Source organism: Notothenia coriiceps, unplaced genomic scaffold (genome assembly GCF_000735185.1).
Source record: "Notothenia coriiceps isolate Sejong01 unplaced genomic scaffold, NC01 NC01_scaffold00037246, whole genome shotgun sequence".
NCBI lineage: Eukaryota > Metazoa > Chordata > Actinopteri > Perciformes > Nototheniidae > Notothenia > Notothenia coriiceps.
Genome location: NW_011369947.1, coordinates 17,661,701 through 17,676,178, shown reverse-complemented (window position 1 = coordinate 17,676,178; position 14,478 = coordinate 17,661,701). Strand labels below are relative to the sequence as shown.

The 14,478-nt window shown below is 40.6% G+C and overlaps 2 protein-coding genes across 2 annotated transcripts in view; both read left to right on the top strand.

Moving 5' to 3' along the window:
- LOC104966240 (single-stranded DNA-binding protein 3) overlaps positions 1–13,779 on the top strand; it is a 64,922-nt gene extending 51,143 nt beyond the window's left edge. Inside the window, exons 7-19 of the mRNA XM_010795423.1 lie at positions 2,994–3,077; positions 4,368–4,427; positions 4,535–4,601; positions 6,092–6,156; positions 6,490–6,551; positions 6,738–6,783; positions 7,176–7,211; positions 7,713–7,767; positions 7,981–8,051; positions 8,382–8,460; positions 8,577–8,605; positions 8,726–8,827; positions 10,936–13,779. Of these exons, the coding sequence (XP_010793725.1) occupies positions 2,994–3,077; positions 4,368–4,427; positions 4,535–4,601; positions 6,092–6,156; positions 6,490–6,551; positions 6,738–6,783; positions 7,176–7,211; positions 7,713–7,767; positions 7,981–8,051; positions 8,382–8,460; positions 8,577–8,605; positions 8,726–8,827; positions 10,936–10,965 (786 nt within the window). The 3' untranslated portion in view covers positions 10,966–13,779. The remainder of the gene's footprint in view (positions 1–2,993; positions 3,078–4,367; positions 4,428–4,534; positions 4,602–6,091; positions 6,157–6,489; positions 6,552–6,737; positions 6,784–7,175; positions 7,212–7,712; positions 7,768–7,980; positions 8,052–8,381; positions 8,461–8,576; positions 8,606–8,725; positions 8,828–10,935) is intronic.
- LOC104965963 (gamma-aminobutyric acid receptor subunit alpha-6-like) overlaps positions 1–14,478 on the top strand; it is a 599,227-nt gene that overhangs the window by 303,249 nt on the left and 281,500 nt on the right. The window lies entirely within an intron of this gene.

Genomic DNA, 14,478 nt, shown 5'->3' with positions numbered 1-14,478 from the left:
GATAGGCACACCACTCCGAATAGGGCGTGCCCAGGCTCATGTTCGGCCCGACTCCCATTTACTGCCGATTTCGGGCCGGTGTATCTGGGCCTTTATGTGTGAAGTATTCTACGCGTTCTGTGCTGTCATTTGTCTGGGTTTTGGGCTGTTAAATAGATCAAATCAAACTATCAAATCATAAGATAGAGCCCTGGAGTACGGTGATATACAACTGGGTGAACTGTGATCACATTACACTTGGTGGATGCAGTTTTGTCTGCTTTTGGTCCAGTATGTTGTTATGATTTCTTTTAAGTATTAAAGTAAACATGCAAGGGACAATTTACCTCTTTGCTAAATAAGATACTGTACATTCATGTGTGAATATTTATACATGTTGTACCTTTTATAAATAAATATCCACAGACCAATCATTTAAATTATGGATTATTGTCAAATCCTCCTCCAAAGTGAGAAGCATTCATGTTTCGAAGGTAGCTTGTTTGCCTTTTTGAACCAACAGCTGTTTCCTGTAAAATTCAATTAGATGTGTTGATTGTTTATCCAGGCCTTCTTCGCTGACGTCAGCCAGCAGGGCAATGCTCCCAGGGTGTCTCTATAGTAAATGTTGCTTATATGGCACTGTTTAGGTAGGTGTGGGTTTAAGATATGTCATTTTTTATCAGAATGTGTCTCAGATGAAAGCGTCCAAAGGCAGGCCTGAGATGGACTTAGTATTAGAAATGTTCCAGATGTCTTTATATCATTCCGTGAAAGCCAACATTACATCTCCCCTGCTATGCTACACATCACTAAGTTAAGTTTGACAGCTGGCATGGAGAAGGGGACTCTTTCCAATTTGCACACCCCCGTCTTCCTCCCTCCTACCGACGACTGCCAAAGAATAATTCATCTTAGCAGTGCATAACGCCAGGATTTCCAACTATTATCCCCTGCCGCTCTGAGACCTGCTTATCTTTGTCGCTAGATCTCAGCACCTCCTGGGCCCTGGAGGTTTTTCCCCTGCAGGGAAACGGGTTGTATTACCACCTATTCAGAAGTCAGGAGAGAGTAGTTTTCATGATCTCATGTTGATCTGTACCCTGGCCGACACTGACCTCGCAGCGTCTCCACATCTGGACTGGTTCAGATCTCTGAGAACTGCAGCTTATAACAGTGCTAAACAGCGTCAGGCCCAAGGAGCCACAGGCAGGCTGCCTATTGGCCAGAGTGCTGTGACAGCATTAGAAGAGAATGGAGCTTGGGATGATTTTTACATTAAGGTACGTAGCTTTGGTTAAACATGCGTCATCTTAAATAAGAGGTCCTTCATAGTGGCTCAGGTAATTTGTATTCACATACTGGTGGTCTCTTTTATTCATCTCCGTAAGAATTTGGTATCTTAAAGTGGACCTATCATTCTATATTTGAATAATATATTGTAGGGCCATACCTATATAAAACACGTCTGAAGTTTTTTTTCAAAATACCAAATAGATCATGCATTTTAGCCATGCCTCATTTCGCTCTATTTGCTCTATTCCAGCCCTGTCTTCACAAGGGCTGATTCTGTGGCAAATGAGCTGAAGCTGACCACGCCCCCCTGCAAAGGGGCACGAGCGTCATGTTACCATGCTGTTACCATGTCACGGCAACCTCTCATTCCCCTGATAGGTGGAGAGTTGCCCATATAGGCGGAGCTCCTTGTTTCTGACATCAGAACAATTTCAAATCTGTATCAGTCTGTATCAGATCTGTTGCAGCCCCGTTTTTAGAGATTTGGGTATGGAGGAAAAGAGAGAGAGTTATGTTTTCTGACACTTGGTGAGTTCCCTGACACACCGGGGACACATATTCATGTATTAAAGACGTACAAAAGTGCATTTTGCATGATAGGTCCCCTTTAAAACATTACTTGCATCGTTTTCAGGCTTGANTGTGTGCCCTTATTGTAACAGGAAGCTTTGGTTGTTTGCTGCAATAAAGGCTTCATACGAATTTTGAGATTCTAGACTTGTTTAATCAAGCTTCAGACCCAAACACACTTTCAAATACTCTTACTTTGACAAATATAATCATGTTGTTTTCTTGGTTTCATTTAACAAAATATTCCACATGCTCAAATGTTAACATTTAGCTTTATAATAACTTTATCTGAATAAAATAGTCAAAAAGTGGTTTCATTTTCAAATCAAGTGTTCTGATTAAAGAGTAAACAAATCTGCCATGTCTATTTTTACTTTTTTGTTTTTTTAGGGGATTAATAATTTATCTAGAATAATTAAGAAACAAAGACATCCCAATAAACCCAAGCTGCTGTTTCTCATTTTGTCTGATCAACATTTTAAAGAAGCACGGGAAAAGATGAAGGCAGTGACCGCAATAAGAGTGAAAAAAGGGACTCTTGCATAATGAGTTATTTATTGGGGGTCGTTAACCTCTTGTCTTGGGGTGAAATGTCAGCAATAACACAGCAGGGGGTTGGAGAGGCTCGGGGGAGGCTGGCGCTGAGACATTTTCGAACCAAAGAAGGATCATAATAAGCTGGAAAAATCCCCCTAACTTTATCTTGTTTTTGTCAGTATCATCTTTGTGGTTTGAAGTTGCCACTAGCGCCTGTCCTGCTGCTTCCTGTCCTGTTGCAGTGAGCCTTTGGCAACACTGCCCCCATGTGGCTGAGAGGAAAGCTACACCTAGTCCCCTGACCTGAGGGTCCCAAACATCATTAATAATGCTAAATACTGATATATGCTGGCTTGTTTTCTCTAAAGGGCAAATTAAAACTGTTGGGCTTTGGCTTTTAATCCTGTGTTTTTGTTGCATAGCAGATCAACTAACCGCGCTTCTAAAAGAGCTTTACCCATCTTTTTGCTCCTCTTCTTCCTCCTCAAGACCCCCGCTTACTCCCCACTTCTCGTCCAACTCTTTCCTATGGTTTTGTTCGGCTAATTCCTCCAGGTGTAAAGCCCACTTTTGGGCCCTCCCCTCTCTGATATCGCTCTTCTTTCTTAAAGGGACCACCCGGCTCCCAGCAATCCCCTCATGCACAGCCCCCCCCACACAACCCCAGCAACCCAATGATGGGACCCCATGGCCAGGTAAGAGGCAAACCCTTTCTCTCAAACACCCCTCTCTCTTTCATACCCTCTAAATCCCCCCCTCACTCACACACAGGCTCTTTTTCTTTGCATTCACCTGCTCGCACACTGGCTCCTTCCCCTCGTGCCCTCGGGCCCCGTTAGCTCTACTTTGTGCCGGCTAACTCCTCGTAGATGTCAGCCCCTCAGGTCCCGCTCTGCTCCGTTAATAAAAGCCCAGCATCCAGAGGAGGCAGGGCCCCGATGCTCTCCAAGGCCCCAGATCGGCAGTCCCTGTGTGGGATGAATAATTCACTTCATGCCCCACCCCCGGAGCAGCTTGTGGGGGGTTGCAGACTTATCTGACACACACACACACACACACACACACACACACACACACACACACACACACACACACACACCTCCGCCCCGCTTACTTGTTCTTGCACCTTATAAATAAAACAGGAGACAGGCACTATGGACACGTCACACATGAGCAGTATTTTACTTGGTTTTAGTATTTTACTTAATTTATGTTTTTTTATTTCATTTGAGTGTTTTATTTAACTGTTCACTCTCTGAAGCACTTCTGTAAAAAGTGTATCATTATATACATATTAAACCGATGGGTCCAAATTTCAACTCCAACTTGACACAGAGTTTATAGTTGCTCAAATGCCCAACTAGGTAAGAGGTATTTAATATAGTCAGCCATTATAAACTATTATATTCAGTCAGCGTGTCAACTCTTATCCAGAACGGTAGCTACAGATGCCGAAGTGGAGGTAAAGCTAGCCTTTGCCCATTAACTGCGGCGGCCCGGCTCTTTATTCTTGTGGTTTCTGGTTTCCATCTTGTGTGGACATGCTTCCTGAAGGCTTTTGGACGGTGTTGTTGGCCTGAGGTGTCTCTAACTACGCAGTTAGACCACAGGCCGAATCAGCTTACACCACAGTGAGAGCAGGCAGGGAGCTGTGTGAGCGCCGTCTCTACACACACACACACATTAACCTGCACACACACAAATCTAGGCATGAGTGTGTGCAGAAGCAAGCATTGTTAAAAACAGTAAAATACTGAGTAGCTGTAGTGTGTTTTTGATGTGTCTCGGGAGGTGTGTTGATATTTCAGTGTCGTCCTCCATTCTCCAGCCACACTGTGTCCATCTGTGTGTCCTCAGTGCCGCCCCTGCTGAGTGCTCTTGGATTTGTCAATAATGAAAATGTTGTTTTCTCTGTGTTCCTCTGTTCCCTACCTTTTCTTTCCCCAATCCCCCTTTATTCCTCTTTCCTTCATTTCTTTCCTCAGCCTTTCATGTCACCACGGTATCCAGGTGGACCGCGCCCCGGACTCCGAATGCCAAATCAGGTACTTCAGTAGTTTTTGTTTTTCTCTTGTTTTTTTTATTTCTTACCCACTTTTGTGTTGTTGTGTTGTAGTGAGTGAGTATTGTAATGAGTCCTGTGTGTCCTCAGCCTCCGGGGGGAATCCCTGGATCTCAGCCTCTCCTGCCAAACAGTTTGGAAACGATCAGACCGCAAGGTAAGACCGGGACCTCTCTCGAAACTCTAAGGGGGTTTCTTATTATAAGACATGTTCATTTTGTATAAAGGGGGTTGTCTATGATAGATTATGACTCCCCTATGACTGTGACTTATTATTGTTTACATTATAGATCAATGTTGATTAATTGTTCAACCAAACAACTACTTTATTTGTCCATAAAAATGTATGCATTTATTCCCGTTTCCACCAAGAACGACTACTTTAAAAGAAAGTATATACATATCAGTGTATTAAGTTAAAAATAGAAGTTTTTTTTTTATCATTCCAACTAGCTTAAAAAAAAAGCTATTTTATAATGTGGTCCATTTGAATGTGAAGCAGGTATTTAGTCTTATTGTATGTGATATTAAATTTCTTTAACCCTTAGATGCACGAGTGACTGACACTCTTCCATAAGTGGGTCAAAAAGGACCCGTATTAGAATAATGTGTTTTTATGCCATTTTTGTCATTTTGGTTAAGAAAAATCACTTTATTTAATTACTTAAATTTAATATTTCACTATTTATAATTATAATAATATTTATAAAAACATTTTGAAAAAAAAAAAATTCCATAGAAAATGCATGCGGGTCATTTTTGACCCAATTATGGAAGCTTGAGGCAGTAATACAAAAACTACAATTTCTTAAAATTTAAATTTAAAATGTGTGGTTCGGTGGGTTGGTGTTCGGATCAGGGGGTCACAGGTTCAAACCCCACTGCAGTCAGCATGTCGTTGTGTCCCTGAGACACTTCACCCCAAATTGGTCCTGTGGGGATTGTCCACAGTATTGAGTATGTAAGTCGCTTTGGATAAAATCGTCTAACAAGTGACATGTAATGTTATATCCAAAACATGTTTTTTGAGGAATAGCTGGAATATGAAATGATAACAAAATGTAATTACAAAGATACTTCAAGAAAACCACCTCACCGGGTCGAAAAAGACCCACTTATGCATCTAAGGGTTAAAAGTGTTATTTAACTTGGTCACCCTAATTAGGATTTTGATCCTCATAAGTTATATTTCACCTTCCAGTTTTATGTTTTTATTAACCAAAAAAAGAAGAGCCAAAGAAATTCAGTTCATAATGAAAAAATGTGCAAGAGCTCATTTTGGAAATATTCCGCATTTTAGTTTGACACAGTTATCCTTGCGTCACCCAAAGTGATCACAGTTGATAGCAGCCAGGTCTTTTCTGTTCTATATATCTTAAATCTATTCAGATTGTTGAACAAAGTCAGTTCATTTTTCCTGTGTGCATTGAGCACGGTGTCTGTCTGGCTCAGTGAGGGGTCCGTGGTGATTTTAGCTGCAGATTACAGCTTGAGGGGCCAGCGGGTTACAACTAATGGGATTAGGATGAAGCATTGTCTGCGGCACGTCTTAATTCCTGATTTAGGAGCCATATGTGGATTTACACGAGCCTAGTGGGTTATGTGTAGTGTGTCGCAGTGTGTGAGACTGTGTGTCTGTTCCTGCAGGACATCCTAACATGGGTGGACCAATGAGGATGAACCCTCCTAGAGGAATGGCTATGGGCCCACAGGTATGACCAGCCACACACACACACACACACACACACACACACACACACACACACACACACACACACACACACACACACACACACACACACACACACACACACACGCACACACTTTAGTAGCTGCTAAAAGTTTGAAGCATGCAACTTCTTTATATCAATATTTTGAGATTCTTATGAAATATACACACAATAGTTATGTATCTTTTCTTGAATTGTAGTCTCATGTACCCGAGACAAACAGTCCCAGCTTCACCAAATGCAGGAATATTGTTGAGATTCGATAAAGACTCATTGTTAATTGTTCTTACAATGTTTTAACATTCTCTCTTACAGAATTATGGAGGTATGAGGCCACCTCCAAACTCCATGGGCGGCCCCATGCCAGGAATGAACATGTAAGTTAAAACATATAGCTAGTGGAATTAAACGTCTCTTTGAGTCACAGGGTAATCTCTTGTCTTGCTAGATCTTTTATAACAGTTATTTCTGTTTCATCACTCTTCACACCATTGTCATGGTGCAGTTTGTCACTTGCGTTCTTTCTTCCTTTGAATCTTTCTATTTTCGTTGTTTTTCTTCAGGGGTCCCGGAGGAAGAGGGCCGTGGCCTGGACCGAATGCTAACTCTGTGAGTCAGAAAGCCTTGACCTTTACACATGACCTAAAAATAGGCAAAGAAAGACCTTACTTTTACCTTTAGTGCTCCGAGTGCTGTTGATTTTGTCATTTGTACTGCTTTTACACAAATATCACAATATGTGTCCATCAGTAAGAATGATAAACCTTTTGGCTATTTCTCTGAATGAAAGTGAAATAGACATTTACCATACAAACTCTGGAACAAAAAACTTACTATAGAATTTAAACAACTCATCTTTGACGCAGTCTAAACATGTATAAGCTTCACAAAAGTGTGCACTGGTGTATTGGATTCAAAGTGTTCTTCCTATTCTGTCCACCCTGTATGGATTCACATTCAGTGTCCTCAGATCTGATTATCTGTTTCCTCTCCCCCTGCAGATAGCATACTCCTCCTCATCTCCAGGAAACTATGTGGTGAGTTTGAATGAGTCAAAAAGCAGCTCTCCTGTTTACAGCATTTAGTTGTACTGATACTTGTTTTATATGATTTATATATTACATGATAATTATTGCAGATTACATGATAATTATTGCAGATTACATGATAATTATTGCAGATTACAAATTATAAATAAATCATTTAGGGACAAGGGGGTGAGATTAAATAAGTTATACTTCTTCTCACTCCTTTTCGAACATTAGATGTGGCACTGTTTATGTTGCTAATGCTGTTGTTGTTGTTGTTGTTGTTGTTGTAAATGTCATTTTTTGTTTTGTCATTTTTTTGTTTTGATTTGTTTTACATGACTATGCACTGCAACATTTGTTTTGTTTTTGTAGTTTTACTTGTTCGAAATAAAAATGTATCAATCAATCAAAAAAAGAAATAAATGAATCAATCAATAAAAAAAAAAAAAGAAGATGTATCAATCAATATGATTTCAATTTTAACCTCTATTTCTAATTGTTCCTCAGGGTCCTCCAGGGGGAGGCGGTCCACCAGGAACTCCCATCATGCCCAGCCCAGGTGGTGCGTCAATTAACTATGTCCCCGGCGCTAACACTTGTGTCAGAAATAGATGTGTCTCTCGTTTTCTCCTCTCTAAAAAAGCCTAAATGTGTCACCAAACAATCATTATCAGTGTTTTCATGTCTACTTTTCATTTATTTGATAACATATGTGTGATGAGTGGTTCACATATTTCCTCTTATATCATGTTAGTAAAGTAGTTTTGTTCCTCAGATTCAACTAACTCCAGTGAAAACATCTATACAATGATGAATCCAATCGGACCGGGAGGCAACAGACCCAATGTGAGTATCACACATGATCTAAGTAAACTAAAATCTCTATAATGTTACTTTAAAAATAAAATGTTCCAGATTTCGCAAAAGTTTCAGCAACTGTAGATTGATTTCTTATGGATGTTGTTCTAATGATTACAATTACACAGCCTCAGTGGGCATCAGTACAGTTCAGCATTAGAGAAACAAAATGCTGCAACACTGAGATCTATAAGAGCCGACTGGAAATAAACCAGGAAGAATACATCCAATAACCCGTGTTTTAAAGAACCAAAGTGGTCTAAGATGGTAAATAATACTGCAGTCGTTTATAAGATTTGTTTCACATCTTCTCCCCAGTTCCCTATGGGGCCGGGGCCTGACGGGCCGATGGGAGCTATGGGAGCCATGGAGCCTCACCACATGAACGGATCACTAGGTGGGTTCAAACACAGTGGCTTTACACATCATTGATGGACTTTGATTGACATTCATACAACTTAAACAGTTCTTTATATTGTTTTCACAACCAAACTGTTTCTTTCCCCTCCTCAGGGTCTGGGGATATGGACGGGTTGCCAAAGGTGAGAAAAACTGATTTTCAATAATCTTCTCTGAGCGTTTTGTATTTATTTAGACTCAACACTTTATCGACGCTGTCTCAACATTTCCTTTTTTCTTTTTGTTGTCCTCTCTTCTTCCAGAGCTCCCCTAATAACATGGGGGGCATGAACAACCCTCCAGGAACGCCGAGAGATGACGGCGAAATGGGCGGGAACTTCTTGAACCCATTCCAAAGCGAAAGTGTAAGTAGAGCGAGTGAATGGCATCTCACGACCCTTAACAGTTCTCCTTGACTTCATGACAAACCAATGCAAGCAGAGAGTTCCCTCGTTAGGTCTGTGGGTGTCGATAAAGTTCTATAAAGTCACTATTTTTAATAGTTTGATTAGAAATGGATCAGTGCTTCTTAATAACTGACACTTTATCTCAGAGGCAGTCGGGGGTAACGCGTTACAAAGTAATCACACTCACTGACAGACAAGAGGGGTTTTGGCCGCAGGTTTATATACATGTAGGCCTACGTAATCTGCGCGACTTGCGCGTCCACATCTCCACGTGCAGTGCTGCATAAACATGGCTGAGTCTTTTCATCTGTAAACTCCCTCAACGGGGCCGCTCACTCTCTTTTCTTGATCGCCCTCTCACGGGTGAACAGTTCAATGTCCCGCTTCATTGTAGGAATTCTGCCATGTCTCTACCACTTTAGTTTGACCATCTCTGTTACTAAGTTATGGAAAACTAAATAAATAAGTAATTAGATACCTTACCGTTACTGCGCTCATAAAGAATGATAAGAATAAGAATAATGCGTCTTGAACTGGTTTCATTAATTAGTGTCTTTACGTTTCACAGACTGTTAGCTTGTTTTGGTAGGCTGGTAGCCTATTTTATTAAAGAGCATATCAAAAGAAAGACTTGTGTTATGTCTTCCTTAATGCAATAGTAATTGGGGGTGCAAGTGGAGTCTCGCAGAGGCAAAACTGTGGCGCGCTTTACACTGTAGGTGCGCCGCAGTCTGCCTGTAGGGAGGGGCGGGCCGGCCCTGCGAGTAAAGTAACGAGTAAAGTTTACTTTATGTAGAGAGTAACGAAGTAGTGTAATATATTACTTTTTAAAAAAGTAATATGTAATATATTACTTTTTTTTAGTAACGACCCCATCTCTGCCCTGTGTGTTTTTTCAGCAATTAAAGATATCAAATGATTAAAAAGTAGTTTGAAGCAAAGGTCTTCACTGCTCCAAAATGTGTTATCCAATCCGTCTCAAACTCATTGAAAACCTTGCCAAATCCAACAAGTCAAATTTTAGAGAAAGAAGAACCGAACCAAGGGCAATCGGAGCCCTTTCTGGAAGAGTAGCCCGTACAATAAGAAGACCAGAGAGTGAGCGACCACTTGCATGAGCAGAAGCATGATGTACCCTGCCTTTAACAAGCACCCACAGTAAAAAAGAATAGTGTGATGCGGAAAAAAAACACATTTTATTACTGCAAAAAGAAAACAGGACCCAAAGAGATGGAGCATCATTTTTGAAATAATTTTACAGATTTAGTCTGTTACACGAAACCAAGCAGACCTGTGGGGACCTATTTCAGCACAGGTCTATATACTGGCTTATGCTGTTCCTAAATTGCACAACATGTACATTGTATCGAATAATATACAAAAACGGGGCTTTAAAAGATATCCCATGTTCTGCTTGCATTGTAGCCGCTTACTAATGCATTGTATACCCTCTGCATCAGTGATCAGCTGATTGACACAAATGTCTTGTTGTTGTTAAACAGTTTAGTTTTTTGTGGATGAAGGGTGGGGGAGGGCGTTTCATTTTTCTTGTAAAGTGTAAGATTTAGATGGCCTATGACCCTCGGCCTGCAGAGCCACATGGTGTACTGAATACCTGGATTTAACAAATCTGAAAACATTTAGTTTTTCAAAATAAGAGCTGTTTGGAGGCATCATTAGTGCACTTTCATTCATAACCAAGTGTTGCTTTTTTTAACTACATACTTTTCATTACATTTAAGTTTTGAAATGTTAAATAAATAAATACAAGCATCATAACAATCTTAGGTAGTTTAATATAAATATCTGGTTTAAAGAATGAAGAAACAAGGCTTTATATTGAAGTTTTTTGTGATATTTACAATTTAGATTTTTCCTCAAAAACATTCCTTATTAATAATCAGAAAATGTAATTGCAGTATTGCTGACATGAGTCAGGTGTATTGGAGCCTGTCTGAGTGCTCCTGTGCCTCTGCAGGGCGACAGCGCCCTCTGGTGTTTACATGTTGTCAGTGACACCTCCACTCATCTGTGCCCTCCTCCCCCTTCCCTCTCTCTCTTTTCAGTATTCACCCAACATGACGATGAGTGTGTGATTTTATTTTATTTTCCTTTTTTTGTATTTTTCTTTATTTTCCCCCTCCTATTTTTGTACCCCTGCACCTGATTATTTTTTTTTTCTTTTTCTTCAATTCAAACCTTACTTCACCTCGGATTGGACGACCTCCCCCTCCTCACACACACCCTCTTCCTGACCAACCATACGGGATCCATTTCCCCTTCCTCACTCGGGAACTGTACGGCCACACAGCCTTCTGTGACAGCCCTTGAGCATGCTGGGACTCTAATTAAGACTGGCCCTCCTGGAGCATGCAAGATGGCCGCCGGTCTGAACAGGAAGCAGTCACAGAGCAACAGGAAGAGCCTCCTCTCTGACTCCCGCCCCGGCCTCCCTGGCTTCCTGTCAGGTTCTAGACAATGAGCGAAGGGTAGGAGGACAAACAGAGAGACAGAGGGAGAGGAGACTGTCTCCCCCTCTCAGGAGGACGCAGCGTTTTAGCAGCCGCTTCTCAACCACTTCGGACTTTTATCTTCAATTTGTTTGTCGCTGTTCCACCCGATGGATTCAGTTTGCCCGCCCGCATTGTTCTCTCGGTGTGTACATTTTTACCTGAGGTGTTGTGATTTTTCTTTTTTTCTCCCCCCGTTTTTTGTGTACGTATTGTATCATTGCTATTTTTATTATTGTATTATTGTTATTAATGATATTGATATGATCATTTTTAAGATTAGGTTCTAATTTCTGTTGTTTCTAAGTGCACATTATTTTATTGAAGACACATGTGCGCTCAAATTAGAAATGATTTGCCGGGTAACATGTGAGCACACTCCCCCCTGCAGGTGAGATTTTATCCATCAAGGTACTGATTGGCTCGTTTTAAAAAAAAGTTTTAGCAACAATCTGATTTTAAACTCCTTTTTCAATCATCCAAACCAGAAGAAGAAGTGGCTCCTGTTTTGTTTTTTTCTTTTGATCTTCCATGCAGTGAGATGCACAGCTCTATTTATTTATGTACTTTACATTTGTCTTATGAGTCATTGTTACTTTTTTTTAAAGTGTTATCCCTGGTTTATTTGTTAATTGCAGAACTAGTAGCAACTGTGTAAATATGCAGATCCAGTCAGCAGCCCCTCCATCATTAGACCCCCGTACCCAGGCCCTGAAGGTGCCCCCCCCCCCCCATGCTGCTTCCACTAACGCTGCCCTCTTAGGTTACTGTTCACTCCAACATGTGCGTAGGCTGCGGTATGGCCTCTGCTGAACTGTAGTTGGATTGTTTTTTGTTTTGCTGATGAGCTCCCAACACACTGTGATGTATGTCTGTGCTTTTTGGATATTTGCTTTTACACGCTCTCAGTTCAGCTTGCAGACATGTTGTTGTCACCCGTGCAGCGCTCCCTCTGAAAGGGCTCTCAGCTGATCGAATCCTGGGCGGTTTTTTTAATGTCGGAGCAAAGCAGGAAACGTAAAGGCGTTGCTCTGCTGACTGTGACGAGTGGCCTCCCTCCCTTGGGTCATCTTGAAGAAAAACACCTCCGTCCCTTCCTCACCTTTCCTACGGGCCAGCAAACACACCACCCCTCTCTGATTATCTTTTTTTTTTTTTACAACTTTCCATCTTTTAATTTTAATTTTTTTGTAAATACTGTAAAATGCATTTTGATATCATTGACATGTTTTGATATTTTCAAATCACGACAACAGTTGATCAGAAACGTGCTGATTCGGGGCAACTGTGTGTGTTTGTTCAGAGACATGGTGTGTCTTTGACGATAAGAAACAAACTGGAGCTGCTATAGACTATTATGCTATTTCACCTCATCACTGACAGACGTGGCGCTTCACTGTGCATCAGAGCTGTGGCGTCAAGGGGTCTCAGAGGACGACCATTTTGTAGTGAGTGTGTTTGAACGCCTTTTAGCTGACTCAGTCACACACATTATCTTAACAAATCTTTAAATTAAACGCGATTCTTGAGCAGGAGCCTCCCTCCTCTGCTGTACAGTTGGCAAAACAGTCATATTTTTCACTGTTTGACAGAGAATTTGCAAGAATAGAGCAAAAACAGGCCAGTTTTTCATAATAAAAAGAATGCCACGGACATTTAACTACCCACAATTAAAATAAGCCACAGGACGCTGGCTCTCAGCCCGACACACCAGGTACCAGAGTACAGACTTTACTATGAAGGATTTTTTTTTATCTATTTAAAATGGGGTGGGGAGAAATGTTTTGGGAAAGTAAAGAGAAAAAAAAAATAACAAACAGATTTGTTCTTATTGCTGAGAAGAGGTAGAGAAAGTGCGGGAGCAGGCGTTTCGTCCCCTGTACTTTGAAATACTGTTGTATAAAATGCAGTTGAACTTCTCTATCTTTCTGTCCTGTAAGTAAAACCGTCACAACGTTGATCATTTCTGTATTTCTATTGTGCTGATGTATAATACTGTAACATTCAGGGGTAGGGAGGGTTAAGAGAGGATTTGGAGGGGTGTAAAGATTTTTCTGTTCAGTTCCTCATTTCTTTTCTCTTAATGACAAAGCAGTATTGAATATAAGGCAGTCTGTCCCCGGGGGGTTGCTTTGTATCTCATGTTAGGGTAGTTTCAGATCCTAAATGTCTCGTGTAGTAAAATGAGAGGTTCCTTCTTCGTACGTTTCTTTATATTGTAAAGTTTCTTTAGACAAAAAAATGTTGCTTATTGGAAAAAAAGGTGGGAAAATGCATTGATAATAAATGTAATTCTTTTGGGGTTTTGTTTTAATTTTCATCAAGTTGTCAGTCGTTTTTGCCTGTGTCCCCCTTGTTGTAGATACATATTAAAAACAAATAAAATGACTTCACTCCTTTTGCCATGAACATGACCTTCTTTCACTGGACCTATTGGTTGGGATTTGCCTTCAAAAAATGTAGTATTTTTTACTTTTCTTCTCGTAATCAAGTGAAAGCACATTTCCTACCAAAATGTTTACATTTCTACATGTTTTCTAAAATATTAGCTTTTTAGAACAGGTCACAATTCAAACAGTTGGGCAACCATCGGATTAAAATATGTGTTTGACAGCCATGGGTTTAAACAACCTTATTTAATAATATTTTTTAAATAATAGCTGTTTTATTGTTGTGTTAGAAAAATGTAAAGGTTTTCATTCAAAGATGATAAAGCAATAATGGCATGTACTCAGATATTTGTAGTGGGCGTTGGACGCGGGGGTACGCCGTACCCCCACTTATTTGAAGCATGATTTCTTTTTTTAATAGTCTAATACATCTAAAATCATTGCCAGTGTTATCAGTTGCAAGTGTGTGTTTGTTGTATTAATGACGAAAACATAATGGGCCGATTTCACAGTAATTATAATAAAAACGTAGCTCAAGCATTTATGCAACTTGATTTGAAGCGTGTGTGTGTGAGGGGCAGAACCGTGTGTGTAGGGTGACCAGGTGTCCCGTACTGTGCGGGACTGCACACACAGCATTTTTATTATTTTTCCCGCGTCCGGTCCCACACATTGAGACTATGTCCCGCATTTGAGTGATAGTAGCGCA